General features: G+C 39.6%; 1 protein-coding gene across 3 annotated transcripts in view; it reads left to right on the top strand.

Annotated features, from left to right (window-relative positions):
• The window catches only part of LOC120535177 (collagen alpha-1(XXVII) chain B-like), a 391,818-nt gene that overhangs the window by 223,075 nt on the left and 154,826 nt on the right, over positions 1 to 13,917 (top strand). For all 3 annotated transcript variants that reach the window (XM_039762832.1, XM_039762833.1, XM_039762834.1), the window contains exon 13: positions 8,655 to 8,708. In XM_039762832.1, the coding sequence (XP_039618766.1) occupies positions 8,655 to 8,708 (54 nt within the window). The remainder of the gene's footprint in view (positions 1 to 8,654; positions 8,709 to 13,917) is intronic.

Here is a 13,917-nt window from a genome sequence, read left to right as displayed (position 1 = left end):
TACATTTAGTTCTGTCTTGTGCATAATTGCAAATTGTCTACGCACCAGACATAATGGAAATTGAAAAGGACACTCATTAGTGCTGCTGTATTTAAACCCAAAGTGTGGTCATCATCTGAGTCAAGTTTGCATGTTCTTCCATGCAAAATGAGTTTTTGTTTCCAATTTCACAAAGACTTGCATACAGAATTAAACTAAAGTGGTATTGGCTTCCACTTTCTACGTAATCTTATTGTGAATGCTTTTTCTTTTTTTAAGTTCATTTTCTTTCCACTTGTGACCTTTATTGTAGTTTCAATAAAAGTCATTTGGTGTAGCTAAACCCATCTTTTAACATGCTACTATAAATATTTACTGGAGCTCACCTTCTGTTCAGTACTAAACAAATAGGTTTTGTCTTGTGTTGGAATTAAATGCCTCCAAGAGACAGATGGGTAGGTTAAAAGTACTTCCTGAAAATATTTGCAGCTGTCACAATAGAATTAATAATATACATAAGCACTGAAATAAAGAGGGAGGGGGCAAGCAAATGAGAGACTACATCATAAATGAAACAATAGCAACAACAACAATAATGATAATCCTTTAACTGTTGTAACATATGAGGCACAGATGCAGTAAAATAAATTTCAGCAGTCAACATGAAAACTGCATTAAAGCCGTAGGCTATGACCACATTGCTAAAGGATGGTTTAACACTAGAATTACCAGAGCCTACGAAAAAACTCGTAATTCCGTCCCACCTTAAACTGCTTCTTAAATCCCTTCACACCTCTCCGCCAGCGCCCTTTGTCTTCTAAATGTGCTGATAAAGAGAAGCTCGGAGCAGCTGGCTATTCCATCCCCCCACCAATTTAGAACGTGCATGAACTTCTCTCAGCTCATGCCTTGATTGAGTATCTGGGAGTGAAGTGGAGTTTTAGAGTGGAAATAATAGATCGTTGTTTGGAACACACGCATTTCATGTCTGTTCCGTTTCTACAGTAATCTGTGTCAACACATTGTTAAAACAGAAACGTTTTTATATTCTAGTAGTAGATGACAAAATGGAGGCATAAACTATATAATGTATGAAGCCTGAAGTCCAAATAGCAAAGAAACATTTTCACAAGAATAACACAATTGCGCTTTTATTCAAAATATAACTGCAGAAACAAAAGCCGCCTAAACATGTGACATTGACACCACTTTATTGTAACTGCCTCCGTGGCTCAATAGACTCAGCCCCCGCTTGGGAATCAAAGGTCACGAGTTCGATCCTGCCCCTCTGTTTTGAGAAGTAAACTGCTCTTAGTCTTACTGTTTTAAAATAAAAGCATACATTTGATTTCAGTCTGTAACAGCCGGTGCAATTTATGATCCTTGTAAAGGTTAGCTTTTTTTTTTTATTCACTTTTCATTCTCTCAGTCGTGCTCAGAATCAATCCATACAACCCCATCTGACACGGCTGTTTTCACTAAAGGCGCTATAGCTCTGCAGTGTACCACGATGCATACTAACGCCAAACACCCTCAACCTAAAGTCCCCGGTTCTGACACAAACGGCTGGCGAAGCTGCCTTCTTCGTATCTCACCGTCACTTGCTTTTCTTTTTATTCAGTTTTATTGAGTGTTCCTGCCAGTCCCCGCATGTTGCTGTATGCTTTTCTTTTGTACCCAGGACATGCAGAAGAAAGAATGGTAAAGACCAGTAACTTCGGCGCTATATGCAATCATCAGACACTCCCCATCTGCCCGTGTCGTTCAAACACAGGAACATATATTGGTGTAAAAGTATAACAAAAGTGCACTTTTATTCAAGTGCACTTTTTCCATCGCCTTTTCCTGTAAGAAGCAATGTACACACTTCTCTCTATGCTGTGGTTTCTATTACACACCTGAAAGAAAGAGACAATACATGTGAAAATATCCAGCATACAGCAACATGCGGGGACTGGCAGGAACACTCAATAAAACTGAATAAAAAAAAAACAAGTGACGGTGAGATACGAAGAAGACAGCTTCGCCAGCGCTGTGTGTCAGAACCGGTGGGGGCGTTAGTATGCATCGTGGTACAACGCAGAGCTATAGCGCGTCTGTATTCTGTTTCTTTTGTACTCCAGGGCACGCAGAGGAGAGAATAGTAAAGAGCAGTAAGTTCGGCGCTATATGCAATCATCAGACACTCCCCATCTGCCCGTTGTTTTGTTATACTTTTCAATACTTTTAATACTGCTCAAACGGGCATGCTCAAAAAATACACGTGTAATGCCACGAAAAGTGCACGCAGACACTTCATTTCGCAAACAAAACAAGTGCACTTTTATTCAAAACTACCTGTATAACCGAAGAAAAAAGAAAGCAAGTTACAGTAGGCGATTGATACGACAGCTTGCATGGTGCAATGCTAAGAAGTGCAGATTTTCATTCCGTGCTATATAAAATCATCACATTCAAATATTAACAGTTCCCACACACCCAAGGACCGTCCTTCCTACATTTCTGACACGTGTACTTGTTTGCCGTGTACACACCTCTCTGTGCTATGGTTTCTATTACACTGAATGAGCACCTGACACTGTACTTTCTTCCCTGGGGGAAGGTCCCGATCAGAGAATTTCCAGTTCCTGCATAAATTCACACCCGATCTGACGCTGTTCGTTTTCAAATAATATTGCATTAGTGCGATTATATTTTCACATATATTGTCTCTTTCTTTCAGGTGTGTAATAGAAACCACAGCATAGAGAGAAGTGTGTACATTGCTTCTTACAGGAAAAGGCGATGGAAAAAGTGCACTTGAATAAAAGTGCACTTTTGTTATACTTTTACACCAATATATGTTCCTGTGTTTGAACGACACGGGCAGATGGGGAGTGTCTGATGATTGCATATAGCGCCGAAGTTACTGGTCTTTACCATTCTTTCTCTGCATGTCCTGGGTACAAAAGAAAAGCATACAGCAACATGCGGGACTGGCAGGAACACTCAATAAAACTGAATAAAAAGAAAAGCAAGTGACGGTGAGATACGAAGAAGGCAGCTTCGCCAGCGTTTGTGTGTCAGAACCGGGGGTTGAGGGTGTTTGGCGTTAGTATGCATCGTGGTACACTGCAGAGCTATAGCGCGTCTTTAGTGAAAACAGCCGTGTCAGATGGGGTTGTATGGATTGATTCTGAACGCGACTGAGAGAATGAAAAGTGAATAAAAAAAAAAGCTAACCTTTACAAGGATCATAAATTGCACCGGCTGTTACAGACTGAAATCAAATGTATGCTTTTATTCTAAAACAGTAAGACTAAGAGCAGTTTACTTCTCAAAACGGAGGGGCGAGGATCGAACTCGTGACCTTTGATTCCCAAGCGGGGCTGAGTCTATTGAACCACGGAGGCAGTTACAATAAAGTGGTGTCAATGTCACATGTTAAGGCGGCTTTTGTTTCTGCAGTTATATTTTGAATAAAAGTGCAATTGTGTTATTCTTGTGAAAATGTTTCTTTGCTATTTGGACTTCAGGCTTCATACATTATATAGTTTATGCCTACATTTTGTCATCTACTACTAGAATATAAAAAAAACGTTTCTGTTTTAACAATGTGTTGACACAGATTACTGTAGAAACGGAACAGACATGAAATGCGTGTGTTCCAAACAACGATCTATTATTTCCACTCTAAAACTCCACTTCACTCCCAGATACTCAATCAAGGCATGAACTGAGAGAAGTTCGTGCACGTTCTAAATTGGTGGGGGATGGAATAGCCGGCTGCTCCAGCTTCTCTTTATCAGCACATTTAGAAGACAAAGGCGCTGGCGGAGAGGTGTGAAGGGATTTAAGAAGCGATTTAAGGTGGGACGGAATTACGAGTTTTTTCGTAGGCTCTGGTAATTCTAGTGTTAACTTAAAGTATACTATGGAGTCAGGGGTGGGGATCGATTTGTTCTTAACTCCATTTTACTTTTTTGTAAAAAAATTGATTGATTTGTATGAATTGCAATAAAATTTTAAAAAGTCAAAAAAAAAAGTATACTATGGAGAAATTGGTTTATTTGCATACTTTTGTAAAATATATAAAATATAGGAATCATGAATAAATGTGTAATGTGAATCATTATATTTTTAATTCATATAATTTTGTAACCGGTATATTTGGCTAGTCAGTTTATTTCAGAAACCTAATCTAATTTATAAATTTATGTAAGATTATGATTATATTGTCACCATCACTGTAAGCCTGTTATGCTGGTGGACTAAAGAGAAAGCTATTCAACTTTGAACAACACTGTGACGCAAAGGAAGTTCTTTTTCACTTCTGCGACATGGATTACATCATTTTAGAGAAATGTGAAAAGTAAAAAATAAAGCTACCCCTATTACACCCCATTTGCTACATGTTTTCTATAATGTCATACCTGAAACATGTATATTTCTGATAGAATCTTGCAGAGTGGTTCCTCTCTCATGTTCATATGTTTTTACATTCAGATACGCTCATAATGTCTCTGCTCTGGGACAGTATCTACTTACTACTTAATAATAATTACACTGACTTGGCATTGTGAGCTGCTGAATTTGCAGACATTCACCAGTGTTAACAATCTGAAGTCAGCATGTAGCACATTATCCATTTACCCATCCTTCTTCTTCTTTGTGTGGAACCTGGGGATTGTTCCAGCAAGCATCAGGTGCAAACTTGGAAAAATTCCTAGGCAGGGTGTCAGCCTTTCACAGATTGATCACACAGACACACACAAATACACGCTTTTGCATGTCCAGTCCACTTAACCTGCATATCTTTGGACTGTGGGAGGAGACCTGTGATCACCAGGGCAGAAACTCACACAAAAACAGAGAGATCACGCTGTTCTTGTGCATTGGAAGTTTGACGTTACATTCTAGTTTTCTGTTGTTTCACTACTACAACAAGGTGATGCGCAAAAAATGTTTCAAGCATACTAAGTGCAAGATTGCTATTTTACAAAATCATCCTTCATTTACTTAAAGTGTAATGAATATGATTACATCCTTCAGTCTGTTTTATAATGTTGCTTTGATAGATAGATAGATAGATAGATAGATAGATAGATAGATAGATAGATAGATAGATAGATAGATAGATAGACAAACTACATAATAAATAGCCTTATGGAGACTGTAAATCATTTAATTAGCATCTAATATGAGAGGTTTCAGCCAGTTCTCCACAGTACCCAAAATGTCACCGTACCTGAAATCGCCATAACTCACTGTGAGATGTAACAGTTCATACAACTTGTATAAAAGTAATCAAACATTTCTCATTCTATACGCTACTTTTATCCAGATCATCATCCTTTTCATCTTTGGATGAGCAGCACCTCTGATAGGACCTAATGGAGCTCCTTAAGTGGCATTGACCACAGTACTTCAGATCACAAAAGCACAAACAACAGTATAGGAATTCCTTACATCTGGCCTATTCAAATGGCAGCCTGTGGGCCACATGCGGCCCAGAAGTAAGCCAGAATGGCAGAGAAAAGCAGAAAAACACATTTTGCGAGCCTTCAGAAATTCCTACATAAACTCCTACAGTAGTACATACCATGAATGCAACACTCCGTATAGCAGTGGTTCTCAACCTGTGGGGTGGGCCCCCCTAGTGGGGCGCAAAGTAACAAAATGGAGGGGCGCGAAGATGTGAAAAAAAGAAAACAAGAATCAAAAATATGAAAAAAAATCTGTTGAAACCAAAACAAATTAACTTAAACTACATTCTGATACTAGAAAAACAAATATAGAGTTAGATAAATGTCGATAAAAGTTAAGTAGTGTGACAGTAGGGGGCGCTACTGTTCCCTTGAACCCTCAGGTACCACGCCAAACACCAGGTAAAAGTCCAATAATTATTATTTTTTATTATAATAATTACGTGCACCAAGCACTCACCAATCCACACTACTCATACAATACTTTAAATCCACAATCCTCCTCTCCCAGACACTTAGCCACTCTTCCTCCCAGCTCAGCTCCTCATCTGGGAGTTCCCAGAGTTTCCCAAGTGTTTCTCAGTCCTTCAGTCCATGATTCCTTATCACTTCCGGGTCAGATTAAAAACTCCTTTTCTTCACCCCGGAAGTATGTCATTCCTACTGTTCATGTGACCAGGACGTACTTCCAGGTTATAGGGTACATAGCATTCCCCAAGCCTCCCTACAGCGACTCCTGGTGGTCCCCATGGTATCCTGCAGGGCTGTTTCGAAAAACTACAAGGTCCATGAGGTCCTGCTGGAATTCGGGGAACCTCCATGCTGCTGGGAGGGCTCCATCTGGCGGCTTGGAGGTGTGAGCTGGGATATATGGCCGGTCACCCTTCACAGTTGGTATAATAAAATATGCATCTACATTTCAAAAAAATGTTAGGGGGGTGCGATTAAAGCTGTTATGATAACTCGGGTCGCAATTACTTAAAGGTTGAGAAACGCTGCCGTATAGCTTAGCAACATTCAACCAAACCCACAATGCAGCCCGTTACTGTGTGTTTAGAAGAGGTGGTAATAGTCTATGTTACAGTTTGTGTCAGTTCACGCCGGTATGTTGTTCCAGCACCTCGGCCATGACAGCTGGTCATGGCATCGACTACATATTAAATGATTCTATAATAAGTTATGTGATGAGTCTTAATTGTATTCAAGTTTCATCAAGTGAGTGCGAACTTGGGTTTTTGTGAATTAATCTAATTGTTACTCCAATGAGAGCCTCATTACTGACAAGCACTGTCTCCGCATTTCTCTTCATACAATTGGTTGGTCCTCCACTCACACGTTTTGACACTGTGGATTCATGGCTGTTTTTAGGCCAATCACACTCAAAGTAAAGAATGAATTAGGAAGACTGCATTTTATGAAAACATGCAAAAAATGTGGAAATTTCTTTAAAACTCAATCAAATTAAGCACTGATTGCTTTGCGAGAACAAATATGTCAAAAGAATGCTGTTTTTACTTTTAATCTTAATTGTTTTTTCAAATTTGTAGTGTCAAATATCTTTGCTCTAGTTTTTTTCATTGGCATTTTTCTAGCACATTTTGCAGTTAGTATATCTTTCATCTCCATACAAAGAATAAACAGCAGATATCTTCAACCCCTCGCATTCATTTCCAGCTGAAATTCTACTTGGGTTGCTCCAATTACAAGACAGGGATGTTACTACAAAGGTAAAGAAGAATTTTAACATTCCTCTCACGTGCGTGACTGGCTAATACATCCTTGCACTGCAGCTGGTCAATACATTATTTTTTTAATTTGCTTTGCGCGTATCATGGAAAGCCAGGAAATGCAGTATGTGTGTGCAAAGTTTAGATTTTATTTTATTCCTAAAGCCGACTAGCAGTTGGCAAATCAGATTGGGCAGCACGGTGGTGTGGTGGGTAGTGCTGCTGCCTCACAGTTAGGAGACCTGGGCTCGCTTCCCGGGTTCTCCCTTGCATGGAGTTTGCATGTTCTCCACGTGTCTGCGTGGGTTTCCTCCCACAGTCCAAAGACATGCAGGTTAGGGGCATTGGCGATTCTAAATTGTCCCTACTGTGTGCTTTGTGTGTGTGTGTCCTGCGGTGGGCTGGCGCCCTGCCCAGGGTTTGTTTCCTGCCTTGCGCCCTGTGTTGGCTGGGATTGACTCCAGCAGACCCCCGTGACCCTGTAGTTAGGATATAGCGGGTTGGATAATGGATGGATGGATGAAATACGGATTTATGTGTGTTGACTAATTTTGGGAATTATTTTATCAGGGTATTGTTTCATTTCAATAATCATGTTCAGTATTTATCCCTTTAGATTAGTTTGCAATTATTGTTTTAAAGAAGTGCTTGGTAACTCTCTTTGCTCTTACGTTGTTTGAAATACTACTTCAGAAAGTTGAAAAAGGAGTTGTGAACCAGATTTATGCTAGATGGTATTTTGGGAACACTAATGTTTGTTTAAGTGAGATTAATGACTAACTGACCATGAAATGTTGTGCTATCTATCCAAATTTTGCGCAATCTGTCCAACTTTTCCAGTGCGTCTTCACTCTACTTCATATTAGGAGTCCAGAAACTCTAAACCACTGTTTATGGCCCTTACTCAAGTATTATGTCACATGGTGTGTATTGAAAAAATAGTTTTATTATTAGTATTTCCAGAAACATGACTATTTTTGACATTTTTACTAAATCATAAATTCTATTAGCTCAATTGTGGCAACATTGTGTTAAACAAAGTAGAATCACAGTTATACACATTAAAAATATCTCTTACCGTTCTGTGTGAAGATAGCTTATAAGTGCTTTTTTAACATTATAGGCAAGAGGTTCTTCTTACCAGGTGGCCTATGTTACTTATAATATATTTGATCTGCATATGTATTCACTACACAATGCTTGTCTGTAGAGTAATAGAGTGATGGGTTGCTAATAGAATTCTTCAGCAACTTGTACAATTAAAACATTGGCAGTGAGGACATTTTTTTACTCTGTCTAGATGTAAAATAAATATAAGTCAATTAGGATATTATGATTAATATTATTACATATACATTTAGGAGAGTGTCTTCAAATGGGCAACAACACATAATAACTTCTGCTTGTTTTACACTAAATATATATATATATATATATGTTTGTTTGTTTATTTGTTTCTTTGTTTTCTTCATTTCTTCTTTAGGGATTTCCGGGTGACTTTGGCGAAAGAGGACCTCCAGGCCCTGATGGAAACCCAGTAAGTGAAAGCAAATGAACCACCTGTGAAGTGGCTTATTCTTGACTGACTCTGAAGAACAGGGTGTGTTAAGTATGTAAAGTAAAAGTGTATGTGTTTAGCGGCTGACCTGTTTTGTTTGAGTCTCAGGTCTTGAAATTAAGATTCTCAAACTCTCTTAATGTTATTCAAGGTGCAAGGCACTAAGCCAGTCCTGCATAAGTCTGGCCCGTTCATTTTCACACCCATACACACACTGGGCCAGTTTTAAGTCACCAGTTAACTTAACTTGCACATCACATTAGAGGAAAACATATACAGGCACAGAAAGAATATGCCAGTTTCATGTGGAAATGAACTGACATAATGTTCAACTTCAGGCAGCCTAGTAACTACTGCATCCATGCTGACAATCATCTTAAAAGTATTCTGTTATATACAATATATTCTTGTACTATGTGCAGGGTGGTACATGAAAAATTATTCCCACCTGGTAAGCAGCCCCGCTCTTTTTTTAGGAGTATTTTATTAGTATTCTATAAATTTCTCTATTCCTATATTTGCTTTCATGGTAACTGTGGTATCCATTCCATGAGGAAAACAAAATGACTGGCACAGTGCAGGTCTTAGTTACTACTTGAATGCATACAGTATCTATCTATAGAAAGAGAGAGAGAGAGAGTTAGAGGGAGAGAGAGAGAGAGAGAGGGTGAGAGAGAGAGAGATAGAGGGAGAGAGAGAGAGAGGGAGGGAGAGAGAGTTAGAGGGAGAGAGAGAGAGATGGAGAGAGAGAGAGAGATAGAGGGAGAGAGAGAGGGAGTTTAGAGGGAGGGAGAGAGAGAGAGTTAGAGGGAGAGAGAGAGAGAGGAGAGAGAGAGAGAGATAGAGGGAGAGAGAGAGAGTTAGAGGAGGAGAGAGAGAGTTAGAGGAGGGAGGAGAGAGAGAGTTAGAGGGAGAGAGAGAGAGAGTTAGAGGGAGGAGAGAGAGAGAGAGTTAGAGGGAGGGAGAGAGAGAGAGAGTTAGAGGGAGGGAGAGAGAGAGTTAGAGGGAGGGAGAGAGGGAGAGAGAGAGAGAGAGAGAGAGGGAGAGAGAGAGAGAGAGGGAGAGAGAGAGAGAGAGTTAAAGGGAGGGAGAGAGGGAGTTAGAGGGAGAGAGAGATAGAGGGAGAGAGAGATGGAGGGAGAGAGGGAGTTAGAGGGAGAGAGAGATAGAGGGAGAGAGAGAGAGAGAGGAGAGAGAGAGAGAGAGAGTTAGAGGGAGAGAGAGAGAGAGTTAGAGGGAGGGAGAGAGAGAGAGTTAGAGGGAGAGAGAGAGAGAGAGAGAGAGAGGAGGGAGAGAGAGAGAGATAGAGGGAGGGAGAGAGAGAGAGAGGGAGAGAGAGAGAGAGAGAGGGAGGGAGAGAGAGAGAGAGAGAGAGAGAGAGAGAGAGAGTTAGAGAGAGAGAGGGAGAGAGAGAGAGAGAGTTAGAGGGAGAGAGAGAGAGAGAGAGAGAGAGATGAGGAGAGAGAGAGAGAGAGAGAGAGAGAGAGAGAGGAGGGAGAGAGGTTAGAGGAGAGAGAGATGGAGGGAGAGAGAGAGAGTAGAGAGGAGAGAGAGTAGAGGGAGAGAGAGTTAGAGGGAGAGAGAGAGAGAGGGAGAGAGAGAGATAGAGGGAGAGAGAGAGAGAGAGAGAGAGAGAGAGAGAGAGAGAGAGAGAGAGAGAGAGAGAGAGAGGAGGGAGAGAGAGAGAGAGTTAGAGGGGGACCTGCTATGATTGCCATGTCTGTCTGTCCACAGGAACCAACTTTGAATAGACTGGTTTTGTCGATATTTGCTCCATGTATTCTTTAAGGAATTTTGTCATTAAAGTTCAGTTTTCAATTTGATATCTTATACAGAGCACACTTTTTGTAATTTCAAAATTTCTCTTTGAAAATCATTGGTGAATTTACTAATTGTCTTAAAACAGAGAAACATATCTGTGTAATTTCAATTACAGATTATTTTACTTTTTCAAATTTACATTGAGTGATATCACTTCAATTTATAGATTTTGTATCTTTTCATCTTTTGCTCATCTAGCAGCTGCTACTGACTACAAAACAGTTCCCCAGTACAAGTTAGGCTAATGCAGAGTGAGCCACGTGTGTGCAAGCTGCTGGTACACCAGCTCACTTTTCCTGCTATTTGAGGTACATTAATGGTAAAAATACAAAAATCACTTATATAAAAATTAATGTATGATAAAGTTGAAGCACAGAATGGACAGATGTGTACCCAAGTGTGATTTACATTTGCTGCATTGTCTGCACAACTTAATGATTTGACATTTCTTTGACACTGTAAATCCCCAGACCTGCTCTCCATCCACCATGGTCTGAGTAGCAAACAATTTTCCATCGAGACTTCAACAGTAGTTTTATCTTTCCATTAGGTACACTTTTCAAAAATGTTATGTTTAAGATATTTGAGCTACAGTTATTCATAGACTCTCTTCATCCAACAGCTAACAGAACATCGATTGATGTTGCGTTTACATCACTTGAATTGCAATTTGCTCTCTGCAAAATATATTTAGTCACCAAAAGACGATTCCAGGATGTTTCAAAGAAAAAGCCATATTTGAAACTGGGAAATAACTGTAAAAAGAAAAGGTTAAAATGAGTGAAAGAACACAAGCATTGGAAAATAGGTGATCTTTTCTTTGTGGCAGATTACACTGGTATTTGGAACTCTGATGTCCTTATTCTCTTATGCAGCTCAGCATCTGCACCCTCCCCTTCTTTTTATGTCCTTCTTTTTATGTCCTCCTTCAATCAAGTTTGCTCGCTTCTCCCAAAGCAGTAATAAAGAGCTTTGTATGAAATTTTTAGTTTCTTGGCAAACTGTCACATTAAATAATCATCATTCAGCAGAAAAAAATAATACATTGAGGCGTTTCTTGAAAATGCTGTTCCATTTTGACCAATTACAAAAACACAGAACTTAGGAATGCCAGTACCTTGCAACCCAAGTGAATAGAATAACAGGTTTCATCGGTAGTAATCAGTCGTACCATTTATGCATGTAAATTAAGGATAGACTAAGAGAGTTTACTATTAGGAATCTGAAGGAAAAACTACTGTAAGTGGAGCTTTGCAGTTATGTATGAATAATAAATTAAAAATCACTTATTTTAAGCATCAATAGCTATTACAAATATCTATATATATAATTCACTAAGGGAAGACACCCATGGAAAGCATGCCGGAAGGGGCGTGGATTCACTAAGCCGCCAACAAGTAAGACACCTATGGCGCACGCAGGAAGGAGCCACGCCCACCAACTCCAAGACCATTGGATACGACGACAAATCACAGAGCCACGCCCACCAACTCGGACGCGACGACACAGAAAAAACAGGGTCATTTATATTCGTCTGTCGTAGAGGCCACATGCACCTCCGAGCCACCTTGACTGTTCATAGAGGCATGTTTCTCGCGGAGGTGAATCGTCATTTGCAGCGTGTAAAACAGTTTGCGAGTGGTATCCCATGGGATCCTTAAAACAATCCTTTACAACTGAGGTTAAAACACAATGAAGTAAGCAGTCTTTAAAACCGAGTTTTCGGTTACAACGCACGGCCGCGTGCACCATAGCAAACTGTTTTACACGCTACATATAGCAATTCGCATCCGTGACAAACATGCATCTTCTTAGATGCTCCTGCAGGAACACGGAAAGTCTACATGAGCCACTGGTGCATCTGGACTGTGCAAAAATGACAACGACTCAAGTGACGAGTTGAAGGTGGGCACATGAGCAGGCAGTGCATACTGAACGAGAAATCAACAGACTAGCATGACAGAGGGAGCGAGTGGACGTCCTTCTCCCCTCCTCCCGTTCCAGCGTCCGCGCCTCAGTGCCATCCACCCCCATCCCTCCGTCTGGAAGGAGAAGGCGCGATGGCGGTCCGCCAGTTTTCAGTCACGGACGATTGTGTGTTGGTTCGTTCCGTGCATTGTTACAATGTTGCTTTTCTTGCTGATTTATTACATTACCGATTTTTCAAATGTTAATTTTCTCCCTGTGCTTAAAAATCATTAAAAAAAACGGCCTGATTATGCGGCATATGGTACGCCGTGGGTTGGCTAGTTAGTAATATATTGGCAACATTTTAAATCGATTTAATGGTATCATGGTAAAAAGGATATCAATTTCTATCAAAAACATTGTCTGTGCCTAGACTTTTGACTGGTAGTGTGTATTTTCAGTATTTTATCTACAGTATCTATATATCTATCTCTCTCTCTTTGTCTATCAATCTACAGTATCTATGTAGCATGAAAAAGTATTTTCCCCTTCTTGATCCCCTCTGTTAATGTACAATTTCAAACAAAGTCTAACATTAGATAAAGAGTACCAAAGAAAACAAAATAACACTTTATTTAATACACTTTTTTAATGATTAAGCTTATCCAACACCAAAATGACATTGTCGCAAAAAGCTGTAGCCTCTTAGTTAATTAAAGTTAACCAAATAAGTAGTATCAGTAGTAGTACTAGTAGCATTTTAAATATTATCACCATTATAGAGTACAATGTAATTCTACTTGCATATCCAACCACCATGCAACATGATTAGAGAAATAATCAGAGTCAACTGACTGAACAGAAATAGACTTGATTATAGCCAGCCCTGCTCAGTGTAAACTTCACTTACTCTGACCATTACCTTTGGAATCAAGTTGCCACCCGCAAGCATCTAATGCCATGATCAAAGGAAATTAGTCTTCATATCATAAATACGTTTCTGACATCTGAACTAAAGTGAGAGCCATAATATCTAAATGGTGAATAGAAGGGAATCTTCCTAGGAATAGTCAGCCAAGCCTACTCAATCTCCAGACCTAAATCCAACATAATTGCTTAGAGCTTGAAACGAGTACGTATTCAAAAACCTATCTGTGCTCCTGAACAAAAGCAGTTCTGTAAGGAAAAATAAGGCAACATTCTTCAACTACAATATTGAAGATTAATACTGCATTACACTATTGTGGCTAAAGTTGGCATAAAATTATTAAACACAAGGAAGCAATTAATTTGTCACACATTGTTAGCCAGTGTTGGATAAGTAAGTTAATTGAATAAATGACATAAGTGAAAAAGTGTGTTATTTGTTCACTCAAGTGCCTTTTATCTAATACTAGATTTTGACTGAAGACATTAAAATGTTCAGTATGAAATTTTGCAATACTATATAAAATCAGAA

Source organism: Polypterus senegalus, chromosome 9, assembly GCF_016835505.1.
Source record: "Polypterus senegalus isolate Bchr_013 chromosome 9, ASM1683550v1, whole genome shotgun sequence".
NCBI classification, from domain to species: Eukaryota; Metazoa; Chordata; class Cladistia; order Polypteriformes; family Polypteridae; genus Polypterus; species Polypterus senegalus.
Note: the sequence above shows the minus strand (reverse complement) of the source record. Positions and strands in the feature narration are given on the sequence as shown.